This window comes from Nicotiana sylvestris, chromosome 5 (assembly GCF_000393655.2).
Source record: "Nicotiana sylvestris chromosome 5, ASM39365v2, whole genome shotgun sequence".
Classification (NCBI taxonomy): domain Eukaryota; kingdom Viridiplantae; phylum Streptophyta; class Magnoliopsida; order Solanales; family Solanaceae; genus Nicotiana; species Nicotiana sylvestris.
This window is the reverse complement of record NC_091061.1, coordinates 100,846,229-100,872,451: the sequence shown is the minus strand read 5'-3', so window position 1 is coordinate 100,872,451 and position 26,223 is coordinate 100,846,229. Positions and strand designations below refer to the sequence as shown.

At 41.9% G+C, this 26,223-nt stretch overlaps 2 protein-coding genes across 2 annotated transcripts; one reads left to right on the top strand and one right to left on the bottom strand.

Moving 5' to 3' along the window:
- Positions 1–5,441: 5,441 nt before the first annotated feature.
- On the bottom strand, positions 5,442–7,211 carry LOC138869047 (uncharacterized). Its single transcript, XM_070146635.1, has 2 exons — positions 6,699–7,211; positions 5,442–6,581 (listed from the first exon to the last, which is right to left on the bottom strand). Exons 1-2 carry the CDS (start codon positions 7,209–7,211, stop codon positions 5,442–5,444), a joined length of 1,653 nt encoding a protein of 550 aa, XP_070002736.1.
- Positions 7,212–11,533: 4,322 nt separating this feature from the next.
- On the top strand, positions 11,534–11,851 carry LOC138869046 (uncharacterized). The gene has a single exon (XM_070146634.1). It carries the CDS (start codon positions 11,534–11,536, stop codon positions 11,849–11,851), a length of 318 nt encoding a protein of 105 aa, XP_070002735.1.
- Positions 11,852–26,223: the final 14,372 nt, after the last annotated feature.

Genomic DNA, 26,223 nt, shown 5'->3' with positions numbered 1-26,223 from the left:
AGTATCCCTTTTGTCTAACTCCCCACCTTCGGACTCTGTAGAATGTCTAGAATCTTCCTCAGAAGGAATATCAATACGTGTAGGGGGAGATGGAGGCTGGGAAGCCTCGACAGTCTGAGGTGCAGTGTCTGTCATCAGTTTGGAGAAGTCAAGATCCAATCCAGCCATTGCTGTGTCTGCTCCCTGCTCACCTTCCTTTGGCAGGAAGGATGATAGATCAAACTCCAGAGTTTGCATTTTGTGGAGTTCAGTCTTCATGGTGGCAACATCCTCCCAGAGCTTTGGCAAGTCACCAACCTCACCCCGCTCTATCTTCTCAACCCGCACCTCAAGCTGCTTCAGGCGATCCCTATAAGATGTCTATTGCTGTTGGAAGGCCATCACTGAGGACTGGATAGGAGTCAATGCCTACTTGATGAGGTCGGGGAGGTTCTTCAGAAGCTGGCCTACCTTAGCATTGGCATGTTGAGCCAAGAGACCAAGCCCTGAAACTACTGGCAGTGTGGCAGAAGGCTGAGCAATGGTAGATTGAGAGGTGGGTTGTGGAGTGGGAGTGGATGCAACAGTAGCCTAAGGAGACATAGGAGTATGGGAATCTGATGGCTCTACATCACCAAGAATCCGAGTCTAAACCTCTGGGGGAGCAACATCTACTGCATCATTAATACGCATGATATCAATATCCTTCAGTGCCTGCCCTATCTTGTCAGTGTGTGGCATGGTAGGGACTTTCACAGCCTTATAGAGGGTTGTGATCAAGCAAAGGAATGGAAGTGACGTGGCTGTCTGTTTTTCCCGGATCCCTATCTATCGGAAGATAAAATCACTCACATCAATTTTGACTCCCGCCATAATGCATGCAATGAGAAGAGATTTCTCAATGCTTATGTCAGTCTCATTTCTAGACGGTATCAATCGAGAAGTGACAAAGATAAGCCAAAATCTGCCCTCTCGTGTGAGATCCTCCTTGAATATTTTATGCAAAGGGCTAATCCAAGCAGGGGTTCCCTTGGCTATCAGTGATGCTATCCAACTACGCTCATTATCCTAGTTTTCCCATTTGGCGGCTTACTTAGCTGTGCTCAGGCTCCAGTCAGGGAAGCAGAACTCATTGATGGTCTCACTGCTGCAGAACACTTTCTTCCCCTGAACCAATACAGTATCATAGAAAACTCTGTTGCGCTTGTGGTGTGTAGTCCTGGAGGCTCCATAAGAGGCATAAAACTCACGGACAAGTGTTTCATTATAGTCATTAGGTAGCTCAGTGAAGCACTCCCATTTTCTAGCTTTGATGTTCTCCAATATGTGGGGGTACTTCTCCTGTAGCCTATTCAGACTTAGTGCTTCCTAGGAGGATTTTACGTTTCGTTAGCCCTTCTCTTTATAGCTCCCTAGACCCTTCGACCCCGAATCTGAGCTGGAAGTCATCTTCTCTTTTCTTTCTTGCCTTAGCTTGTAGGTCAACTGAGGGCAAGGTCTCCTCCTCATCAGACTGGGAGGGAAGTATAGCAGTAGGGTCCGGTCGTGAACGTTTTGCTTGTTGTGCTTTACGATTGGTGGATGCCCTTTTTTGGGCAGATGCTTTATGTTTCTTGGGAGCCATATCTACACAGAAATGAACTGTGAGCAACATAGTAGGCAACAATGGAAAAAATAGAACAAAATACAAAAAAAAAGTTCACGTATGCGACAGGTTATGCGGTCGCATAACCACTATGCAGACCGCAAACATGTCGCAAACTTTCTGCCTCTTGAAATGATATAGGTATGCAATGGGTTATGCGATCACATATACACTATGCGGTTCGCATAACCATCACATACTTAAATTCTTGGAAAACATAAACACATTATGCGATTGCAAAGTCCACCACAAAGATGGATCTGTGATCGCAAAATGGCCGCAAACAAGATGCTACAAAAGCATTGAAACTGTTTCAGTATGCGGTGACTTTGCGGTCCGCATATCAATTATGCAATTGCAAAGTCGCCGCATTTTGTCATCTTCTTCAGGCCACCTAGGGTTCATTTTGCAGCAATAATGCGGACCGCAGATCGACTATGCGGTCCGCAGAAGTCATCGTTCCCAACATTTGAATTCAACCCTCAACAATGGTGGACCTAGTTTCACTACCCAACACCCCAAACTTAATTTCCAATCCAAGAACCCCCTCACATTATGAGCATATACTCAACTACAAAGAGGAAAAAGAACAAAAATGACAGGAAACAAAAATAGGAGAAACACAACAAAATTTAAACTAAAGTTTACGAGGATGAAATCGGGAAAGGAAAAACATACCAGTGATGGATTAATGAACACACTTGGGAGATGATTTCACAGGTGTTGTCTTACATTTTTTATTCACTAGCCATTTTGCCTTCTCCTTTTTTTTCATTTTGTTTTGTTTTCTTTATGATAAAAAAAATTCTTTTCTTTTGTTTTGAAAGTGTTTGAATGCCGAAGATATGCGAGGGTACTTACCTGGGAGGTTTGCGATGGGTAGGTCACCACATAAAATATTATGCGACTGCATAAGTGTCATGCGGTGGATTCAACTTGAGTTGCTTGAGGGCCAAAATGCGGTGCACTATGTGATCACATAATTGAAATGCGGTCCGCAAAGTGCACCTCTTCGCCACATTCTTACCACAAAATTTTCCAAACAAACTGTCTGGGTTTGCAACCATAATGCGATCCGCATAGTTAAAATGCGACCGCATATGTGTAGCAAACTTTCCATGGTGACTTTTCTTCCCTTTCACATGCAATTTTACCCAGTGTTATGATCTTTTGAATCCCCTGCACTCTAACACACACTTTAAATTGCTCAATTAAGTCTATCTAACAAAAATTAAAATTTAAAGGACAAAACGGGTGTTACCACACATGGGTTGCCTCCCATGAAGCGCTTGATTGAACGTCGCGACACAACGAGGTTGGTGTTTCTTTGGATTCACTCATTGGTCGGGCACGGACCATCTTTGAGAGCCAACTGCTCTATCAAGTGTTTTTCTCCATCTGTGTCCAAGTACTGCTTGACTCACTGGCCATTTACTTTGAAGGTTCGGAGCCCATCCTCCGATTCTAATTCCACATCTCCAAAAGGAGAGACATTGACCACTTTAAACGGACTAGACCATTTCGATTTGAACTTGCCCAGAAACAGTTTGAGCTTTGAGTTGAAGAGCAAAACCAAGTCACCCGACTTGAACTCCCTTTTCAAGATCTTTTTGTCGTGGACAAACTTCATCCTTTCTTTATACACAGCTGCACTTTCATATGCAAGGACACAGAATTCCTCCATTTCATTGAGTTGTGTTAACCTAAAATTTGTAGCTTCATCCCAGTCCAAGTTCAACCTCTTTAAATCCCATATGGCTTTGTGCTCCAATTCTACGGGTAGATAACAAGCCTTGGCGAAGACTAACCGATAAGGAGAAGTGCCAATAGGAGTTTTGTATGTCGTGCTATTCCCACAATGCGTCATCTAGCTTCCTTGACCAATCGGTCCTGTTTGCATTAATAGTCATTGCTAGAATGTTCTTTATCTCTCGGTTGGACATTTCAATTTGACCACTTGATTGGGGATGATAAGGTATGGCCACCTTATGCTTGACGCCATATTTATCTAGTAGCCCCGTGAATGCCCTGTTACAGAAATGAGACCCACCATCACTAAGAATGACTCTAGGAGTGCCAAACTGCGTGAATATGTTTTTCTTTAAGAATGTGGTCACACTCCTTGCCTCGTTGTTTGGTAAGGCAATTGCTTTAACCCATTTGGACATATAGTCCACAACCACCAAGATATATTTCATCCCACAAGAGCTTACAAAGGGACCCATAAAATCAATTCCCCATACGTCGAAGATTTCTATCTCCATCACAAAGTGCATTGGCATTTCATGCCTCTTGGAGATTGATCTTTGCCTTTGGTATTGGTCACAAGCCTTGACCATTTGATTGGCATCCTGATAAATCGACGGCCAATAATAACCACATTCAAGTACCTTAGCCGCCATTCGATTTCCCCCATGGTGACCGCCAACCGGTGAGTCGTGGCATGCCTTTAGAATTGGCATAATCTCTTCTTTTGGAACACACCTTCTGATGATGTTGTCAGCACAAATATGGAACAAGAATGGTTCTTCCCAATAGTATTGCCGACAATCTCTCAAAAACTTCTTCCTTTGATAGGATTCCAATCCATACGAAATAAGGTCACTAACCAAGTAGTTAGCAATATCGGTATACCAAGGAGCAAAAGTGCTAGATAGTGCCAATATGTGTTCATCCGGGAAAACATCGTTGATTTTAAGATCTCCCTTTTGTCTCCCTGCCTCTTCAAGTCTTGATAAATGATCTGCCACTTGATTTTCCGTCCCCCTTCTATCTTTGACTTTGAAGTCAAACTCTTGCAACAATAGGACCCACCGAATCAACCTAGACTTTGCATACTTCTTTGCCACAAGATAGCGAAGAGCAGCATGATCTGTGCATACTATCTCCTTGGATCCCAACAAGTAAGCCCCGAATTTCTCAAAGGCATATACAATGGCAAGAAGTTCTTGCTCAGTCACCATATAATTCATTTGTGCTCTATTGAGTGTCTTGCTTGCATAATAGACCGGGTGAATAACCTTGTTGTGGCGTTGGCCAAGCAATGCTCCAATAGCTACACCACTGGCGTCACACATGAGTTCGAATGGAAGAGACCAATGGGTGTGACAATAATAGGTGCCATGGTGAGCTTTTGCATCAATTCCTCAAAGGCTTTGAGGCATTTCTCGTCAAACACAAATTTTGCATCTTTGTCAAGGAGTTTTCACATAGGATTTGCATTCTTGGAAAGATCCTTGATGAAATGCCTATAAAATCTAGCATGCCCCAAGATTCAGACACCTTTAACTGAAGTAGGTGGAGGAAGCTTGGAAATGATCTCGATCTTTGCCCAGTCAACCTCTATGCCATGTTTTGAAATTTTATGCCCCAATACAATGCCTTCATCCACCATGAAATGGCATTTCTCCCAGTTGAGCACAAGGTTGGTCTCCTCACATCTCTTAAGCACTTGTCTAAGATTGTTGAGAAAATGCTCAAAAGAGTCACCTACCACCGAAAAGTCATCTATGAAAACCTCTAGAAAATCCTCCACCATGTCGGAGAAGATAGATATCAAGCATCTTTGAAAAGTAGACGGAGCGTTACACAAACCAAACGGCATCCGGCTAAAGGCAAAAGTTCCATAAGGGCAAGTGAATGTTGTCTTCTCTTGGTCCTCCAATGCTATGTTGATTTGGTTGTAATCGGAATATCCATCAAGAAAGCAATAGAATAACCTTCCCGCTAGCCGATCAAGCATTTGATCAATAAAAGGCATAGGGAAATGGTCTTTGCATGTGGCACTATTGAGCTTCCGATAATCCATACACACCCTCTATCCGGTCACCGTTCTTGTTGGGATGAGATCATTTTTATCATTTTCAATCACGGTCATGCCTCCCTTTTTCGGTACACATTGCACCGGGCTCACCCAAGAACTATCGGCAATGGGGTAGACTACCTCGACATCCAACCACTTGATGATTTCTTTCTTTACTACCTCTTGCATGGATGGGTTCAACCGTCGTTGGTGCTCTACACATGGTTTAGTCTCATTCTCCAGTTGGATCTTGTGTTTGCAAATTCCGGCGGGAATCCCTCGGATGTTCGCAATTGTCCATCCAATAGCTTGCCTGTGCTCCTTCAAGACCTCTAACAATTGTTCTACCTGCACATCATTCAACAAAGAAGACACAATTACCGGTAAAGTATCATTTGAACCAAGAAATTTATACCTCAAGTGTGGTGGAAGTGGTTTGAGCCCTAGTTGCGGTGGCTCAATAATAGAAGGCTTTGCAAAAGGAGTGGCTCTATTCTCCAAGTCGAGAGAGAGCTTCGCCGGAGCATAAGTGTAGGACCCAAGCCCCTCCAATGCATTGACCGATTGCATATATCGATCCATATCTTCACCATCAAAGTTCACCAAAATAGCCGCCAACGCCTCACCGAAGCATTGTTCTTCCATCTTCATTTCAACCACATCTTCCACTTCATCAACAACATTAATCACCGAGATGCTTTCATATTCATGTTGTAGTTTCATACCCTTGCTTGCTTGGAATGTGACCTCTTCATCATTCACACGGAATTTGATCTCATTCTGTTCCGAATCCATTAGTGCTCTTCCTGTGGCTAGGAATGGTCTACCCAAAATTATAGGGATCTCTTTGTTGACCGCACAATCAAGGATTACGAAATCGGTAGGTAAATGAAACTTTCCCACTTTAACAAGCACATCATCGACAATTCCCACCGGTCTCTTTATGGAACAATCGGCCATTTGCAATCTCATACTTGTTGGCCTTGGCATACCTAACCCTGCTTGCTTGTAAATGGCAAGAGACATTAAGTTGATGCTAGCCCCATTATCACAAAGGGCTCTTGAAAAATCATGTGCCCCAATAGTACATGGAATAATGAAAGCTCCCGGGTCTTCTTTCTTTTGAACGGTGGATGTTGCAATGATGGAACTAACCTGGTGAGTCACATTCACCACTTCATTCTTGGTGGTTCTCTTCTTGGTAGTCAAGTCTTTCAAATATTTAGCAAAACCCGACATCTCTTGAAATGCTTCCACAAATGGAATATTCACCGACAATTGCTTGAAAATATCATAGAATTTTTCGAGTTTTCTATCATCAACCTTCCTAGAAAGTCTTTGAGGGAATGGAGGAGGAGGTCTAGGAATATGTGGTAGAGGTTTTGGTGTCTCTTTTACCTTTTCCTTTACCTCTTCCCGATTTTCTTCTTGCACTTTCAACTCTTTTGGAACCTTTTCAACTTCAACAACACTTGGCTCTTCAACCTCAACTTCATGCTCGGACTCTTCAACTTCAACCACTTGTTCACTCCCTCCTTGTAGTACCTTTCCACTCTGAGTAGTAATTTCCATGATATGAGAAGTTGGACCACTCCCACTACCTTTTGGGTTCGCAATTGTGTCACTTGGAAGTGTCCCTTTTTTATTTGAATTTTGTTCCCTAGAGAGGTCTCTCATTTGCGTCTCCAATTTTTGAATGGATGCGGTGTGAGAGCCAACAAGCTTGGTCATATTCCTTATAGAAGTGTCGGACTTCTCTTGATTTTGCAATACCCGTTCAAGCATGCTTTCCAACTTGGAATCACTTGAGGAGCCTTGATTTGAATATTGACCCTTTGGAGGAACATAAGGGTTTGAACTCCGATTTGAGAAGTTGTTGTTGTTATTCCAATTTCCTTGATTTGAGCCACCTTGGTCATTTCGCCACTGTTGGTTGCCTTGCCCTTGCGGGTTAGGCCTCCATTAATTTTGTTGTCCTTGACCTTGGTTGTGTTGCCTTTGATAACCTCCTTGAGAGTTGTTAACATAGTTTGCCTCCTCAAAGTCGTCGTTTGATATGGGTTGCACATCCTCCACCACATTTACCTTCTTCGTTTGGTTTTCGGTGAACATCTTTGTCAACACATTGACAATTGTGGTAAGCCTTGCAATCACTTGATCTCTCTCTTAATTTTTCTTGATCATAGTGGTCAAGGAAGGAGAACCATATGCAATTCCGCCTGTGGTGTCTTTTGAGTGCCATGATTGATTATCTTTTGCCATTTTGTCAAGTATTTGTGTGACCCTTGCGAATGACTTATCCATGAAAGATCTATCAGCTGCATTCTTGGCTATAGATTGGTTCACAGGATCCAAACCCATGTAGAATTTCTCCAACAAAATAGAATCAGGAAAACCATGATTGGGAGACATCACCAGGTATAACTTGAATCGATCCCATGCCTCATGTAGATGTTCTTCCGGTACTTGCTTGAAAAAGAAAATTTTATCTCGGAGCTCAGACTTCTTGCTTTGCAGGAACCATTTAGCTAAGAATGCTCGGACAAGCTCAGGCCAAGAATGAATGGAGTTTGGTGGCATATTTTGAAGCCATTTCCTTGCATCCCCAGCTAGTGAGTACTTGAACACCCTCAACCTTAGGGAATCATCAGAGACGTTGTTCTGCTTATGCATCGCACACACACCCAAGAAGTTTCTAAGATGCTATGTCGGATCATCATTAGTGGAATTCCTGAAAAACCCCTCCACTTTGAGCATAAGGATTAAACCATGTTCCACCTTGAGAGTTGCAGCACCAACAACTGGAGGAACAATAGCATTTGTATCCTTGATGTACTCATCTATGTCCGCAAAAGGATTTTCTTCCATTTGTTCCTCCATTTCTTCTTCATATTCGACCATATTCTCCTATCAACACCAAGCAAAACAAGCAAAGTGTGATGGAATATCAGAAGACGCAAAGTAAAGCATACACTAATTAGTAATTTCAAAATCGTATTCCCCGGCAATGCTGCCAAAATTTGATACGCTCAAATTACACTTTAATTAAATAGTATAAGGCGGTCGGTGTCAAATATAATAATCCAACAAGGTTGGGTTCGAATCCCACAGGGAATAGGCATGAAAAGGTTACTCGAGTAGTGTGTTACTTGACTTAAGTCGTAATTATATTCGGTTAATTGTAACAAGAGTATGATATAATTGTGATTTGAAGAAATAACTAATTGTAATGTTGAGAATTTAATTAATTTGATTAAGGAAACCAAGGTTGTGTCCCCTTAAATGGAATGTAATGATCGGTGTTAATATGATATATTTCTAATGAAAGGTTCTTTAGATATGCAAATGATTTCTAAATGACTACCCGATGTTTTCCAATAGTTGGGTAGTATTTCCTCTTTATGATTTTTCCAAATATAAAAGAGTTGCAATTAAGAAAAATCAATATATGCCAAATAAAACCCACTTATTCCTAAGCGATTCTATTAAACAAGGTTTAAAGCCTTGAGTCTTTGATATTTACTTCTACCAAATTCTAACTCACTTTTCCAAGTAAAGAAGGAATTTAATGGCACTTGTTAATGTTTGCAACCACCAACAATAAATGAATAATGAGAAATAAATATATATCAACCAACCATTATACATATATTCAATGATAAACATCCATTAACATAACACTCATTTAGGGTCCATAACCTTAGTATTTAAAGTTAGCTACACATGCTAAAATACAAAAAGATGAGATATTAAATACCATAAAGCTTTCAAAGTGCAAGATTCTTCACTCAAAAGCTTCCAAAAGAGAGGAATATTAAAGACTTGGAATGTAGCTCAAAAACAAGATAGGATGCACCCCCACAAAATCCCAATAAATCTATTTATAGTGGGTCAAAGCTCGGGACCAAAATTGGACAAAAATACCCTTCCAGGTCAATTATGCAACCGCATATCTGTCGCATAACAGACATGTGGTCCGCATTCTCTTCATGGACATCGCATCTTCAAACCCTAGTTTCCAGGCATTCATCACATTCAAGTTCTGCGGTCCATATTGTAGATATGCGATCGCATTTCTCCTCGCATTTTTCACCTTCAGCAGCTTTCACCACAAGTTTGCGGTCCATTATGCGGCCCGCAAATTTGTTATTCAATCGCATACTAGACCGCATTTCTTGCACAGGACTTTGGCCAACAAACTGTTGGGGTTTGCGATTCCTTTGAGCATTATGCAGTCCGCATGTTGGATTTGCATTCCGCATTTTCACATCCGCAATCACATTTTGCTCTTTTCTTGTCCTTTTGTGGCTTTTTGATTTCATTTCCATGCTCTTAGGTCCTTAAACCTCATACAGTGCAAAAACACTAAAATTAAATAAGTATAAAAGATTATTGCATTTAAAACAAGCTAAAATCTAAGCAATTTGTATTAAATGTGCCAAAATTCTCCGGCACATCAGTCACCAACAAAGAAGGAAGAGTACATTCGCTTCCTAAGAGAGTATGAGGATATTTTCGCATGGTCATATGATGACATGACTGGTTTGAGCACATCCATAGTGGCTCACAAGCTGCCTACCAATCCCATGTGTCCGCCAGTAAAACAGAAACTCAGAAAGTTCAAACCAGACATGAGCCTGAAAATCAAGGAGGAAGTTACCAAGCAGATCAACGCCAAAGTTCTCAGGGTGGTTGAGTACCCAACCTGGTTAGCTAACATTGTGCCAGTTCCGAAGAAAGATGGGAAGGTCAGAGTATGTATTGACTATCGAGATTTAAATAGAGCAAGTCAAAAGGATGACTTCCCACTGCCAAATATACACATTTTGATCGACAACTGCACCAAACATAAACTCCAATTCTTTGTGGATTGCTTCGCGGGCTATCACCAGATTTGGATGGATGAAGAAGATGCAGAGAAGACAACTTTTATTACACCTTGGGGTGTATACTGTTACAAGATGATGCCATTTAGTCTGAAGAATACTGGGGCCACTTACATGAGAGCCATGACAACTATCTTCCATGACATGATCCATAAAGAAATAGAGGTATATGTGGTCAACGTCATTATCAAATCCAAAAGGGCCGCAGATCACATAGTGGACTTGAGAAAGTTCTTTGACAGGCTAAGGAGGTACAATTTGAAACTGAACCCCGCAAAATGTGTATTCGGGGTTCCCATAGGAAAGCTACTGGGATTCATTGTCAGTTGCCGGGGGATCGAGCTGGATCCGTCCAAAGTCAAGGCTATTCAGGAGTTACCACCACCTAAGAGCAAAAAGGACGTAATGAGCTTCTTAGGACATCTCAACTACATCAATCGATTCATATCACAATCTACAGTCATATGCGAACCCATCTTCAAGATGCTGAGAAAAGATGCCGAAAAAAGCTGGACAGAGGATTGTCAGAAAGCTTTTGACAAGATCAAGGAGTACCTATCCACACCACCAGTTCCGGTCCTGCCAGAACCAAGATGACCTTTGCTACTATATCTATCTGTATTCGATGGAGCCTTCAGATGTGTTTTGGGACAACATGACAAGACATGAAGAAAGGAGCAGGCCATAGACTACCTGAGTAAGAAGTTCACACCTTATGAAGCATAGTACTCTCTGCTTGAAAGCACTTGCTGTGCTTTGACCTAGATAGCTCAGAAATTGAGGCATTACTTCTGTGCCTACACTACATACCTCATATCTAGGATGGACCATCTGAAGTACATATTCCAGAAAACTATACCGACTGGAAAGTTGGTCGAGTGGCAGATACTATTAAGTGAGTTCAATATCATCTACGTAACTCAAAAGGCGGTCAAAGGGCAATCATTGGCAGATCATCTTGTTGAAAATCCGGTGGGAGGAGCATACAAACCTTTGAAGACGTATTTTCCTGATAAAGAAGTATCATTTATAAGAGAAGACATTACCGAAGCATACGACGGTTGGAGGATGTTCTTTGATGGAGCTGCAAATTTTAGAGGAGTGGGCATTGGAGCAGTTTTGGTATCAGAAACGGGTCAACATTATCCGGTATCTGCTAAACTCAGATTTCCCTACACCAACAACACGGAGTAGTATGAAGCTTGCATACTAGGGCTCAATATGGCTATTGACATGAACATTCAGGAGTTGCTGGTAATCGGTGATTCAGATATGCTTGTGCACATGGTGCAGATATTGCCATATCTGCACCATGTGCAGGAATTGAGAAAGAGGTTTACAAAGATAGAATTTCGACATGTGCCCAAATTTCAGAATGAGTTTGCCAATGCATTGGCCACTTTGTCATCTATGATACAACATCTAGATAAGAATTATATTGATCCCATCCTAGTGAAAATACATGATCAGACAGCATATTATGCTCATGTTGAAGAAGAAACAAATGGAAAGCCTTGGTTCCATGACATCAAGGAGTAATTATTAAAGGGGGAATATCCGGAGCATGCAAATCACACTCAGAAACGCACACTCGGGAGATTGTCAAATCACTTCTTCCACATCAGAGGGAACTTGTACAGAAGAACTCCTGATCTGGGTTTACTAATATGTGTTGACGCAAAGGAAGCTTCTAAGCTACTTGAGGATGTACATGCCGGGACCTGTGGCCCGCACATGAATGGTTTTGTCTTGGCTAAGAAGATACTCAGGGCCGGTTACTTTTGGATGACCATGGAGATAGATTGCATCCAGTATGTCCGCAAATTCTTTCAATGCCAGGTGCATGCCAACATGATAAAAGTGCCGCCAAATGAGATCAATGCAACAAGCTCACCTTGGCCATTCGCCGCTTGGGGAATGGATGTTATTGGTCCGATTAAGCCCACTGATTCAAATGGGCATAGGTTTACTCTGGTCTCCATTGACTACTTCATAAAATGGGTAGAGGTTGCATCTTACAAAGCTGTAACCAAGAAAGTCATCACATATTTTGTCAAAGATCATATTGTTTGCCAATTCGGAATTCCCGAGTCCATTGTTACTGATAAAGCCACCAATCTCAACAGTGATTTGATGAAAGCTACGTGTGAAAATTTCAAAATCAAACACAAGACTTCCATAGCCTATAGACTTCAGATGAATGGAGCCGTAGAAGCCGCCAACAAAAACATCAAGAAGATACTAAGGAAAATGGTAGAGAGCCACAAACAATGGCATGAGAAGTTACCTTTTGCTTTTTTTGGGATACCGCACTATGGTTCGTACATCAACTGGGGCAACTCCATACATGCTGGTTTATGGGACCGAGGTTGTCATCCCAATTGAGGTGGAGATTCCTTCTTTAAGAATCATACAGGAAGCTGAACTCAGCGACGCAGAGTGGATAAGAAACCACTATGAACAATTGGCCCTTATCGATGGAAAAAGGATGAATGCAATATGTCACGACCAACTTTACCAGAATAGAATGTCAATAGCTTTCAACAAAAGGGTCAAGCCGAGGCAGTTTGCACCAGGCCAGTTGGTGCTGAAGAAGATCTTCCCACATCAAGATGAAGCTAAAGGGAAATTTTCTCTCAACTAGCAAGGTCCGTACATGGTTTACAGGGTGCTAACAGGGGGAGCACTCATACTTGCAGAAATGGATGGAGAAATCTGGCCAAAACCAATCAATTCAGGCATAGTCAAGAGATACTATGCTTAGATTATTTACATTTCCTCATCTGATGTAATTGAACTACGCTTGACCTGATTCCCGTTAAAGAGGAGATACGTAGGCAGCCTTATGGGTTTGGTCATATCATAATAAAATTTTCATTTCCCTCAAGATCAGAAACTGGGGCAGAATTTTGAGGAGGGTCCTCAAAACTCCAGAGCAAGTCCAGCCAATGCCAACATGTGTCAGACGGTCAGTAATCAGTTAAGAAACTGGGGCAGAATTTTGAGAAGGATTCTCAAAATTCCAAAGATGTTTTAGCAAGATCCATTATCCGCAAACAACCGAAAGATCATCTACTAAATTGGGATAGAATTTTGAGGAGAACCCTTAAAATTCCGACATAAGAGAGCTGCAATGCCTTTGAGATGTGTTACAGTCACTTGTTCATCAAAATTACTTGATATATCAATACGTTTCTAAAACAACTCTATTTTTATCAATAATTTCATATTTTCGAAAACTCTATTTCCATAACAGTCAGGCGTTACCTATGGGAACTCGGAAGGGATTTCAGAACAAAACATAGCAAGGCCAGTAGACGAAGAACAAACCAACCTCCCCCCCCCACAAAACATACAATTTTTTCTTTGAACGCAGGCACATTTGACATAACGTTAACACTCGCAATCATATACATACAAAGCAAATTCACTATCCATTTGGCCATCAGACACTGAATATATCTCCAGCTAAGACATACACTACTCTTATTTCCTACTCGCTCTTTGCATGAGGCTAATCCCTGCCTCCATATTTGCATGAGGCTAATCCTTGTCTCTATACTTGCATGAGGCTAATACCTGCCTCTCCATCTGCATAAGGCTAATCCTTGCCTCCATATTTGCATGAGGCTAATCCCTGCCTCCACATTTGTATGAGGCTAATTCCTGTCTCCATACCTACGTGAGGCTAATCCTTGCCTCCATACCTGTATGAGGCTAATCCCTGCCTCTCCATCTGCATGAGGCTAATCCTTGCCTCTATACCTGCATGAGGCTAATCCCTGCCTCTCTATCTATATGAGGCTAATCCTTGCCTCCACATTTGCATGAGGCTAATCCTTGCCTCCACATTTGCACGAGGCTAATCCCTGCCTCTCCATCTATATAAGGCTAATCTCTACCTCCACATTTTCATGAGGCTAATCCCTACCTCCATACCTGCAAAGGCTAATCCCTACCTCCATACCTGCATGAGGCTAATCCTTGCCTCTCCATCTACATGAGGCTAATTCTTACCTCCATACTTTCATGAGGCTAATACTTGCCTCCGTATTTGCATGAGTATAATCCCTGCCTCCCTACTTGTATGAGGCTAATCCTTGCCTCCATATTTGCATAAGGCTAATCCCTGCCTCCCCATTTGCATGGGACTAAGTGTTGTCCCTCTTTGCATAAATATTGCTCTATTTCTAGTACTATCTACTCGCTTTTCAATCGGGCTAAGCTCTGCCCTTCATTCACAATGCTAAGCTTTGTCCTGTTAACATCATTACTGCATATCATGGGCTGAAATATCGTCAATCTATCCGAAGGCGTCATAGTCTAAAAGGCATCATCCTCATAGCCGAAAGACACTATGCCATGGCCTGAGGATCCCTCAAATTTGCATATCATTATTCAAAGGCGTCATGGTTCGGAGGCACCATTTGTCATGGCCCGAGAACATCATTTCATGGCCTGCAAATCTCTCATCAAGAAATTCATGGCCCCAGACATCATGGTCTGAGGACGTCATCCCTAACCGTCCGAAGACAACATTCATAGTCCAGCGGGAACCTGCATCAATGTTTAAATTTATGCACAATATACACTTGCGGTATTCTTATTTGCAGGTACCTGGTGAGCAACGACTATCCTAGTAGGAGCGATCCCACTCCAGTTCTCCCAGCCATATCAAACCTAACCTCTTCTGCAAACCGTTCACTCATCCAACCCTAGACATTGCGTTCGTTATTGTAATGACTTCACCGGTACACTTTGCCGATGACTCCGGAACTACATATGGCCTAATTCCTATAAAATCAGGGATATGTAGGCAGCTCAGAAACTAGGGTGCGGCCTGAATCTCTCTAACCGTTTCGCTCGGTCAAAATTGACCATCATTTCTTTACCCGAAAACTCTTTCATCCTTCCCGGGTAAAGAGGGGCAGCTGTTGATACCCAATTTTCCCTAAAATATTTTAAAATTGCATATATACTTTCAAAATCATACATTAATAGCAATTGGTATTTTTCCATAATTTTTCTATATTTTTATTAATTTACCCAACATTTTATTTTCAATAAATAATTACAAAATGGCATACAAATTATTTCAAAAGCATCTCTTGATTTAATTTATTATTTATGGTCCTATTTAAACTAAATTATTTCAAAATTAGCCAAATTGGCGTTTGGCTACAATTACAATAACTTTGCAATTATATCCCAATCATATGATTTTATACTATTTTTTGATCGGAAATTAATCATTTGTATTTTTAAATACTAAGTAATCATTTTTAACTATTTTCTATGCATGAAATTCATTTTGTAAAATTGCTTTATTTAATTTAATTGGGTATTTAACAAATAGTCTAATTTTATTTCAATTCTAGCCTAAATCAAACCAGACCCAAACCTGATTAAAACAGCCCAATACCCCCAAGGCCCAATCCACTATCCTACCTAACCCAATCCCTATTTAATTTGGATTGTTGATCAATTTTGATCAACGGACCAGATCCGTCCTTACCATAATTAACCTAATAGTCTACCCCCCCAAACCCTCATTTCTCTCATTATCTCATCACTTTCCGTCGTCATACCCTCTCATTCTCTCTCAAGATCTCTCTGCTAAACCATGGCTCCTACTCGCCGGCCGTTGGCTCGCCGGTGTCAATGGTGGTTCCACCACCACCCCTAGCCTCCATGGCTCCCCATGCCAGATTTTTGCTACCCTGAGGTCCTTAAGGGACCAGCGGCTGTTCAACTCACACCTTGGTCTGTTCTTGCCATTCTCATGCCACCTTAGCCCGTCTGAGTAAGACCTTTCTATTTCTCCGGCTAGATCCATGGCTTCTAAGACGGAATCTCTCAATCTCTGGGTTATCTCTTTCTGAAACCTTAAATTTATCTCTTGACTTCTTAGATCTATAACAGATCTAAGAGTATTCTGAGTTATTTTACTGTTTTCCATGATAATCTCTCCAATTTTTCAAAAACGCCTCTTCGCCTTCAAAACTAGGGTTTCTTAACCCCTTTTCAAAATGACTTCTCCTCTGATTTTCAGTATTATTCTATGATGTTTACTATGTTTAAACGGTTTATTTTAGTTTTTTCTTTTATCTGATTCATTATGTTGAAAACCCTAATTCTTGGTCTTAATCTTAGGTTCTGAGAACTGTCCTTGCTTATTTGTTCGTTTAATTTGTTTGCATGTTTGTTATTCATGAATATGTTCTATGTTTCTATGATTGTACCCTATTATGCTCATTAGGGTTTCTGATTTTGCTTCTTTCGCCTATATTATGTTTATTCTGTTTATTAATAGAAATTTGTGCTAATTCCTCTAATCGGTACTATTTTTCTAGTTGAATTCCTGACTTTATGTGATTTTTACTTTACTATGCTTATTAGGGTCTCTAATTTTATTCCTTCTTGCCTATACTGTGATTATTTCGTTTATTTACAGCAATTTGTATTAATTCCCCATAATCATTACTACTCCTTTTTGAACCCTAATTTCCTGTAATTGATGCCTTTCACTAATATCTTATGATGATCTCCTTATTGATTTCCAACCTCTAAGTTATTCTCTTGCCTTATTTTATGGTCGACTATACTGTCAAATCTGATTCTTATGTTATTTTCTTAATTGGAATATTATGTACTTAGCCTTAATTACATGTTCTATACTTGCACTATGCTGAAATTATTTCCTTATGTGTTATATTCCAATCTTATGTGATCTCCTTCCCTATTTGTCTTTACCGTTTGAAGTTAACTCCCTTAACTAAGGGAGTACTTATTCTGATTTTATACTAATTGATACCTAGTTCCATAATTACTGCATGACTTTGATTCTTGCCTTATAATTCTGCCTAGTTTCAAACTATATATACATATGCTCTCTCATTAACAAAAACACACACGAACACATTAGTTCAAACTCTCTCACACTCAAAACTTTCTTCTCTCATTCTTTGGTTACTTGCTATTATTCTAAGTTAGCCGGCTGCAAGCCAAAGCTAACTATTGTGCTCTCCTTCACTTTGTGCTTGCTGTCTTCTTTACTGGTATGTCCTGATTTCAGTTCAAAGTTTCAAAAATAACATGTTTCCTTTATTACTTCAATTCATCCTGTTTCTAGTCTGTTTTCACTTATGGTTTTGTTGTTCAACTTTCAACTAATATGTTTGCTTCATCGCTTTATCAGCATGCTTCTGAATGTGCCTCCTCCTTTAGACTCATCATGTTTATGAAATATTATCCCCCTTCAGCATACCCCAATATGACTCTTCCTTACTTATGTTTCTCTGATTTCTGGCATGAACCTTTCTGTGTAAAGTAGTTAGCTATCCTTAAGTTACCTGATTCTGTGTTAATTCTGAAGTTCCTTAACCCCTTAGCATATTGATGATTCTGTACTTAAGTGCTCATGCAACTATGTGTTTACCTATGTGACCTATGTGTCCCCAAATCCTATTACCCCTGTTTGTGGTTGCTGAACCTACATTGGTTCTATGTTCTTTGGTTATGTATGAACCTGTTTTGGGTGCTGTGTCTGGACTGTTGCTTATTACTCCATTCTCTTTTCAAATCTGTCTTATTGAATAACTCCCTATGTCGTTTTTACAAAACTATTTCAAACAAGTCTCAACTGTTTTCCTACTTAAACCTTTTCAAACTATGCCAAGCACTCTCACTCTACTCTTAGGTCCTTAAATTCTGCCCCTCCAATGTGTGACTGCTTAGGGATCCCTATGAGGTCCCTCTGAACTCTGATGCATTGGAGCTGGCCCTTCCACACTGCACTTACTTAACTACGATTATGAAATCTGGGTGTGAGCACTGCCCGAGATCCCTTGAGGTCCTTAGGGACTCTGATACACTCAGATTATATGAAAGGCTGCGAGGCAATCTGGCAATGAAAATTCTGGAAATCTGGGCCTACTTTTAGGCTCCTTATAGTGTAACTTCTTATTTTTCTTATCTACTTATGCAATTCATGCAATATTGGTCTGTAATAATTTGTTGTAAACGGATATTGGGGTTGTCTAGTGAAAAAGGGAGGGTAGTCATACATGTTATCATATCAATGGGTAGAAACCATGCCCTAGGTTTACATTTCTCATATGTACATTAGAATCCATGTTTAGGACCAATACATTCCAAGCATGTCATGTATTAGATATCATGTTCTTAGGTTTACTGTTTCAACATCTCATTTGATATTATTTTATCACTTAGAAACCCTGCTTTAGGCTAAATAACAGCACTAACATAAAATTGTTGCTTTTGCACATCCTAAAATCATGTTGTAACTTTCCGGACATCTAGAAATCATGCTTTAAGAATTCTGCATATCCTGAAATCATTTTGCATTTATATGTGTGTCACTACCTTAAACCTGGACCCGGTCATGATGGTGCCTCTTGTGAAGACAAGGCCAGCCAATTAAATGCAATTCACTTTTTAAATAGTTAAACAACATAAAAGCAGTCTAAAACATGATTTAGAAATACTAAGTAGCGGATAATATCATTAAAGTGCGGAAGTACAACCAAACACAGCCCTAACCAGGGTGTCACAAGTCACGAGCATCTAACAACACTGAATACTCAAATGTAACTACAGAGTTTAACACTGAACTAAGGACATAAGGAAAAGAGATAGGGAGGAGCTCCGGGCTGCGAACGCCAACAACTACCTAAAGACTCCTCGAGATCCGCTTGAAGCTGGAATGAATCAACACTTGTCAGCGGGACCAGCTACTCCTGAATCTGCACACAGGGTGCAGGGAGTAAAGTGAGTACTCCAACACAGTGAGTAACAAATGTAAATAACAACTGAAAGTAAGAAAACATGTAAGATACAAGGCATTCTATAATAAAGCAGTAAAATCATTTAAAAGCAATAAACTAATGAAAGTTAAGTAAAATCCTTTTTCAACAAGAAAACAGGTAGTTGACGAGCAGTTAAGGTAAAGTAAACAATAGAAGTACTCCCCTCGGGCACAGTATCAACAAATCTGACCCTCGGGCAACATCTCAGAACAGTACTAGCCCCTCGGGCTCAATCTCACATCACAATGGGTACTCGCGCTCACTGGGGGTATGCAGACTCCTAGAGGGACCCCTTACGGCCCAAGCGCAATATCAAGCCACCTCGTGGCATCAACACTAGGCCCTCGGCCTCATATCAATCAAGTCACCTCGTGGAATACATATCTCAGGCTCTCGACATCATAATCAGTATGAAATGTTTCCTCACAACATAGGCCATCGGCCTTACTCAGTCAAAAATCCTCACAAGCCACTCGGGCAGTAGTAAAACATGTTTCTCAGCCCAAAAATATCATTTAAAAGATCATGTAAGTGTTAAAACAGAGTAGACCTGGCTGAGTACGAAAAATAATGAAATATAACATGACTGATTTCAGGTATAAAGTCAAAATAGTGAGAAAATACCAGTAAAAATCCCCGAAGGGTTCAAATATTTGGCACAAGGCCCAAATATGACATTTAGCCCAAATAATGATGATGACAAATAGATTCCAGTCAAATATGCAGTAAAATCATCAGTCAGGACAGACCAAGTCACAATCCCCAATTGTGCACGACCCCACGTTCATCATCAAGTGTGTGCCTCACCTCAATATAGCACTACCATGTGCAATCCGGGGTTTCAAACCCTCATAATATCATTTACAATCATTACTCACCTCGAACCGGCTAAATCTCTAGCTCGCGACACCTTTGCCCCTCGAATCGGCCTTCACGCGCATCGAATCTATCCAAAATAAGAATGAGGACGTCAAAATATGCTAAAGGAACGAAGCCCAAGCGAAAATAATCAATAAATGGCACAAATCCCGAAATTACCAAGATTCGACCCCCGGGCCCACGTCTCAAAATTCAGAAATTTTACACCAATAGATTCCTTATCTCCCTACGAGTTCATACATATCAATAACATCACAATCTATCCACAAATGACCCTTCAAATCCCAAATGTTTGTCTCCAATTTCAAGCCCTAGTTCTTCAATTTTAGGCTTAGATTCCATGATTTTCTAGGTGGAATTCACATAATAATCGAGTTTTAGTCCAAAATTATTACCTCCAAACGTTTCCCCCTTGAATCCCTCTTCAATCTCCTTCAAAAATCTCCAAAAATGACCAACTATGGAGGAAATAAGCCCCAAAATCACGGACAAGACGAGTTTAAAAACCTTCTGACCAGGCCCAATTTCCTTCTTCGCAAACGCGGTCAAACCCTCGCGTTCGCGAAGCACAAATTTGCTTTGACAAACTTTTCCTGTTATGCGAACGCGACATGACGTTCGCGATGGTTCGTCAGACTTACTCTTCGCGAACACAGTACCTCTCCCACGAATGCAATGAACAACTTGACCTCAACCCAGCTGACCCAAATTCCTCTACGCGAACGCGAAGCCATTCTCGCGAACGCGATGCTTCACTTCCCAGCCCTCCGCGAAAGCGAAGGTCAAAATTCCACTGACTCTTCGCGAATGCGAGGGTCCACTCGTGAGCGCGAAGAGTAAAAACCTGCAACAGCTGAACCTGCAACTTATGCAATTTTCTTAACTCCAAAATGATCCGTTCAACCACTTGAAACTCACCCGAGGCCCCCGGGACCTCAACCAAAGGCACGAACACATCCTAATACCTTATTCAAACTTGTTCCAATCATAAAAACACCTCAAATAACATCAAATCACCCAAAACACATCGGATTCAAGCCAAACATTCTAAAATCTTCCAAATTCCGCTTTTGATCAAAAACCCAACCAAATCACGTTCGAATGACCTGAAATTTTGCACGCACATCCTAAGTGACACAACAGAACTACTGAAACTCTCAGAATTCCATTCCGACCCCATATCAAAATCTCGCCTACCAACTGGAAATCGCCAAAATATCAACTTCACCAATTCAAGCCTAAATCTACTACGAACCTCCAAAATTCATTCCGATCACGCTCCTAAGCCACACATCACCTCCCGAAGCTAAACGAACTATCAGAACTCACATCTGAGCCCTCTAACACATAAGTCAACATCCGGTTAACTTTTCCAACTAAAGCTCCCTCAAAAGAGACTAAGTGTCGCAAACCTTACGAAATTCCTTCCGGATTCAATACGACCAACCCGATATCACATAACACGGATAAACAAAGCATAAAGAAGCAAAAATTAGGAAAACGGAGCGGTAACTCATGAAACGACTGGCCGGGTCGTCATATGCTCCCCAACTTAAACAAACGTTCGTCCGCAAACTAATCAAGAAACATACCTGAAGCCTCAAACATGTGAGGATATCTACTCCGCATCTCCCGCTTGGTCTCCCAGGTAGCCTCCTCCATGGGCAGACCTCTCCACTACACTTTCTTCAAAGCTATATCCTTTGACCTCAACTTTCGAACCTGACGACCCAAAATAGCTACTGGCTCCACATCATAAGTCAAATTATCATCCAGCTGAATCGTGTTGAAATCCAAAACATGAGACAGATCTCCAATATATTTCTGGAGCATAGAAACATGAAATACCAGATGCACACTCGACAAACTAGGTGGAAAAGCAAGTTCATAAGCCACCTCCCCAATCCTGTGAAGCACCTCAAAAGGCCCAATGAACCGAGGACTCAACTTCCCTTTCTTCCCAAATCTCATAACACCCTTCATGGGTGAAACCTTCAACATAACCTTCTCACCAACCATGTAGGACACATCTCGAATCTTCCGGTCAGCATAACTCTTTTGTCTCGACTACGCTGTACGAAGCCTCTCCTGAATCACCTTTACTTTTTCTAAAGCATCCTGCACCAAGTCTATCCCTAATAGCCTAGCCTCACCGGGCTTGAACCAACCAACTGAAGATCTACACCGCCTCCCGTACAAAGCCTCATATGGAGCCATCTGAATACTCGACTAGTAGCTGTTGTTATAAGCAAACTCTGCAAGCGGTAGAAACTGATCCCATGACCCTCCGAAATCAATGACACAAGCACGCAACATGTCCTCCAATATCTAAATAGTGCGCTCGGACTACCCGTCCGTCTGAGGGTGAAAAGTTGTGCTCAACTCAACCTGAGTACATAACTCTCGCTGCACAGACCTCCAAAACTACGATGTAAACTGAGTGCCCCTATCTGAAATGATGGAAATTGGGACACCATGTAAATGAACAATCTCCCGGATATAGATCTCTACCAACCGCTCTGAAGAATAGGTAGTACACACAGGAATGAAGTGCACGAATTTGGTCAGTCGATCCACAATCACCTAAATAGCATCGAACTTTCTCAAAGTCTGTGGAAGTTCAACCACAAAGTCCATAGTGAACCTCTCCCACTTCCACTCGGGAATATCTATCTGCTGAAGCAAGCCACCCGGTCTCTGATGCTCATATTTCACCTGCTGACAATTGAGACGCCGAGCTACAAATCCCACGATATCTTTCTTCATTCTTCTCCACCAGTAGCGCTACCTCAAATCCTGATACATCTTCGCAGCACCCGGATGAATGAAATACCGCGAGCTATGAGCCTCCTCCAGAATCAACTCTCAAAGCCCATCCATTTTAGGCACACAAATACGGCCCTGCATCCTCAACACCCCATCATCACCAATGGTCACATCTCTAGCACCATCATGTTGAACTCTGTCCTTAAGGACAAGCAAGTGTGGATCATCATACTAGCGCTCTCTGATGCGATCATATAAAGATGACCGAGAAACCACAGAAGCCAATACCCGACTGGGCTCCGAAATATCTAGCCTCACGAACTGATTGGACAAGGCCCGAACATCAACTGCAAGAGGTCTCTCCCCAACTGGAACATATGTCAAACTCCCCATACTCACTGCCTTTCAGCTCAAAGCATCGACCACCACATTGGCCTTTCCCGGATGGTACAATATAGTGATATCATAATTTTTAAGCAACTCCAACCATCTCCACTGTCTAAAATTAAGATCCTTTTGCTTGAACAAAATGCTGAAGAATGTGATGATCCGTGAACACCTCACAAGATACGCCATACAAGTAATGCCTCCAAATCTTCAATGCATGAACTATGACAGCCAACTCTAAATCATGAACTGGGTAGTTCTTCTCATGGGGCTTCAACTGACGAGAAGCATAAGCAATAACTATACCCTCCTGCATCAACACACAACCAATCCCAACTCTCAAAGCATCATAATACACGGTATATGAACTTGAGGCTGATGGCAAGACCAACATTGGAGTTGTGGTCAAAGTTGTCTTGAGCTTCTGAAAGCTCTCCTCACACTCATCCGACCACACAAATGGAGCACCCTTCTGAGTTAACTTGGTCAAGGGCAATACGATAAATGAGAATCCCTGAACAAAATGGCGACAATAACCCGCCAAACCAAGAAAGCTGTGAATCTCTATGGTTGAGGGTGGTTTGGGCCAACTCTGAACTGCCTCTATCTTCTTTGGGTCAACCTGAATACCCTCGCTGGATACCACGTGCCCCAAGAAAGCCACTGAACCGAGCCAAAACTCACACTGGGAAAATTTTGCATAAAGCTTTTCCTCCCTCAATCTCTGCAACACAACTCTCAAATGCTCCACATGCTCCTCCTGAGTACGCGAGTACACCAGAATATCATTAATGAAGACTATGACAAACGAATCGAGATAAGGCTGGAATACGCTGTTCATCAAATGCATGAACACTGCTAGGGTATTGGTCAGCCCAAAAAACATCACCAAGAACTCATAGTGACCATATCGTGTCCTGAAAGCTATCTTAAGAATATCCGAATCCTTGATCTTCAACTGGTAATAGCCTTAACGGAGATCAATCTTGGAGAACACCCTCGCTCCCTAAAGCTAGTCGAATAAATTATTAATGTGAGGCAAGGGATACTTGTTCTTAATTGTAACTTTATTCAATTGCCTATAATCAATGCACATTCTCATAGTGCCATTCTTCTTCTTCACAAATAGAACCGGTGCACCCCAAGGTGACACACTAGGCCGAATGAACCCTTTATCAAGGAGTTCCTGAAGCTGTTCTTTTAATGCCTTCACCTTCGCTGGTGCTATATGATATGGCAGAATAGAAATGGGCTGAGTGCCCAGCACCAGGTCAATACCAAAATCAATATCACTATCCGGTGGCATGCCCGACAGGTCTGCAAGAAACACATCGGGAAAATCCCTCACAACTAGAACAAAATCAATATTGGGAGTCTCAACTCCAACATCCCGTACAAAGGCTAGATACGAAAGACAACCCTTCCCAACCATATATTGGGCTTTCAAGAATGAGATCACCCTACTGAGAGCATAATCAGTCACATCTCGCCACTCGATCCGTGACACACCCGGTATAGCCAATGTAACTGTCTTAACATAACAGTCCAAAATCGCACGACACAGAGATAGCCAATCCATGCCCAAAATGACTTCGAAATCTACCATGCTCAATAATAATAGATCCACTCGGGTTTCCAGACCCCTAATAATCACCACACACGACCGGTACATACAGTCTACGACAATAGTATTGCCCACCAGGGTAGATACATGAACAGGTAAAGCAAGAAACTCACGGGGCGAACCCAAATAACAAGCAAAATACGAGGAAACATAAGAAAAGGTGGAACCGAGATCAAATAATATAGAGGCATCTCTGTGGCAGACTGAAACAATACCTGTAATGACAGCATCTGAAGCAATAGCATTGGGTCTGCCTGAAAATGCATAGAAACGGGCCTGGCAACCCCCTGATCGACCTCCCCCTCTAGGGCGACCCCTGGCTGACTGGCCTCCACCCCTAGCTGGCTAGGCGGGTGGTGGTGAAGTAACTGGCGCTAAAGCCGATGATTGAACCCTCTTCTGAGATGAACTCGCAAGATGACGAGGGCACTGCCTCCACATATGACCTATCTCACCACACTCATAACAACTCCCAGGTGCTGGAGAAGATACTGAAAGTAACCCCTCGCACCGGAGTGACTAGGAGATGCACTCGGCATAGAAGAGCCCTAAACTGATGGAGTATGGGACGAACTCTAAGCTGGAAGGGCACTAAGTGATGACTGGCCCTACTGAGAATTGTGATAACCATGATCCGAAGACGCCCCATGATAACTTGGGCGAGCTGGCTGAGCAGACCTGAATGAACGGCCTTTGCCGTGCTGAAACTGACCCTTCGAAGGAGCACCACTTTAACTACCAGATCTTCGAGGCCTCTTAGCCTCCCTCTCCTCTCGCTCCTGGTGAAAAACAGGCTCAATCTCACGGGCGATATCTACAACCTCCTCAAAAGTAGCACCATATACCCTCTCCCTGGTCATGAGAATACGAAGCTGATACTTAAGACCATCCACAAACCTCCTGATCCTCTCTCGATCTATCAGAACCAACAAGATGGCATGACGAGCCAACTTAGAGAACCTCAACTCATACTGTGACACGGTCATATCCCCCTGACGCAACCACTCAAATTGCCTACGCAACTCCTCTCTGGGATATTAAGGCACATACTTCTCTAGAAAGAGAACGGAGAACTGCTGCCAAGAAAGGGGTGCTGCACCAACAGGCCTACGTCTCTCAAAATCCTCCCACCAAGTGAAAGCAGCTCTTGAAAACTGATAGGTGGTAAAAGCGACCCCGCTGGTCTCCAGAATACCCGTTGTACGAAACTTCCTCTAACACTTTTCAAAAAAGCCCTGGGCATCCTCGCCCTCTACACCGTTGAAGGTCAGAGGCTGAAGTCTACCAAATCTCTCCAACCTACGCTACTTATCCTCCGGCATGGAAGGAACTACGTAGTCCTAAGTAGCTACAACCGGCTGGGTTGGATGCACCCCCGACATTTGGAGTCCCTGCACGACCTGCTCAGGTGTGTGAGCAGCGGGAGT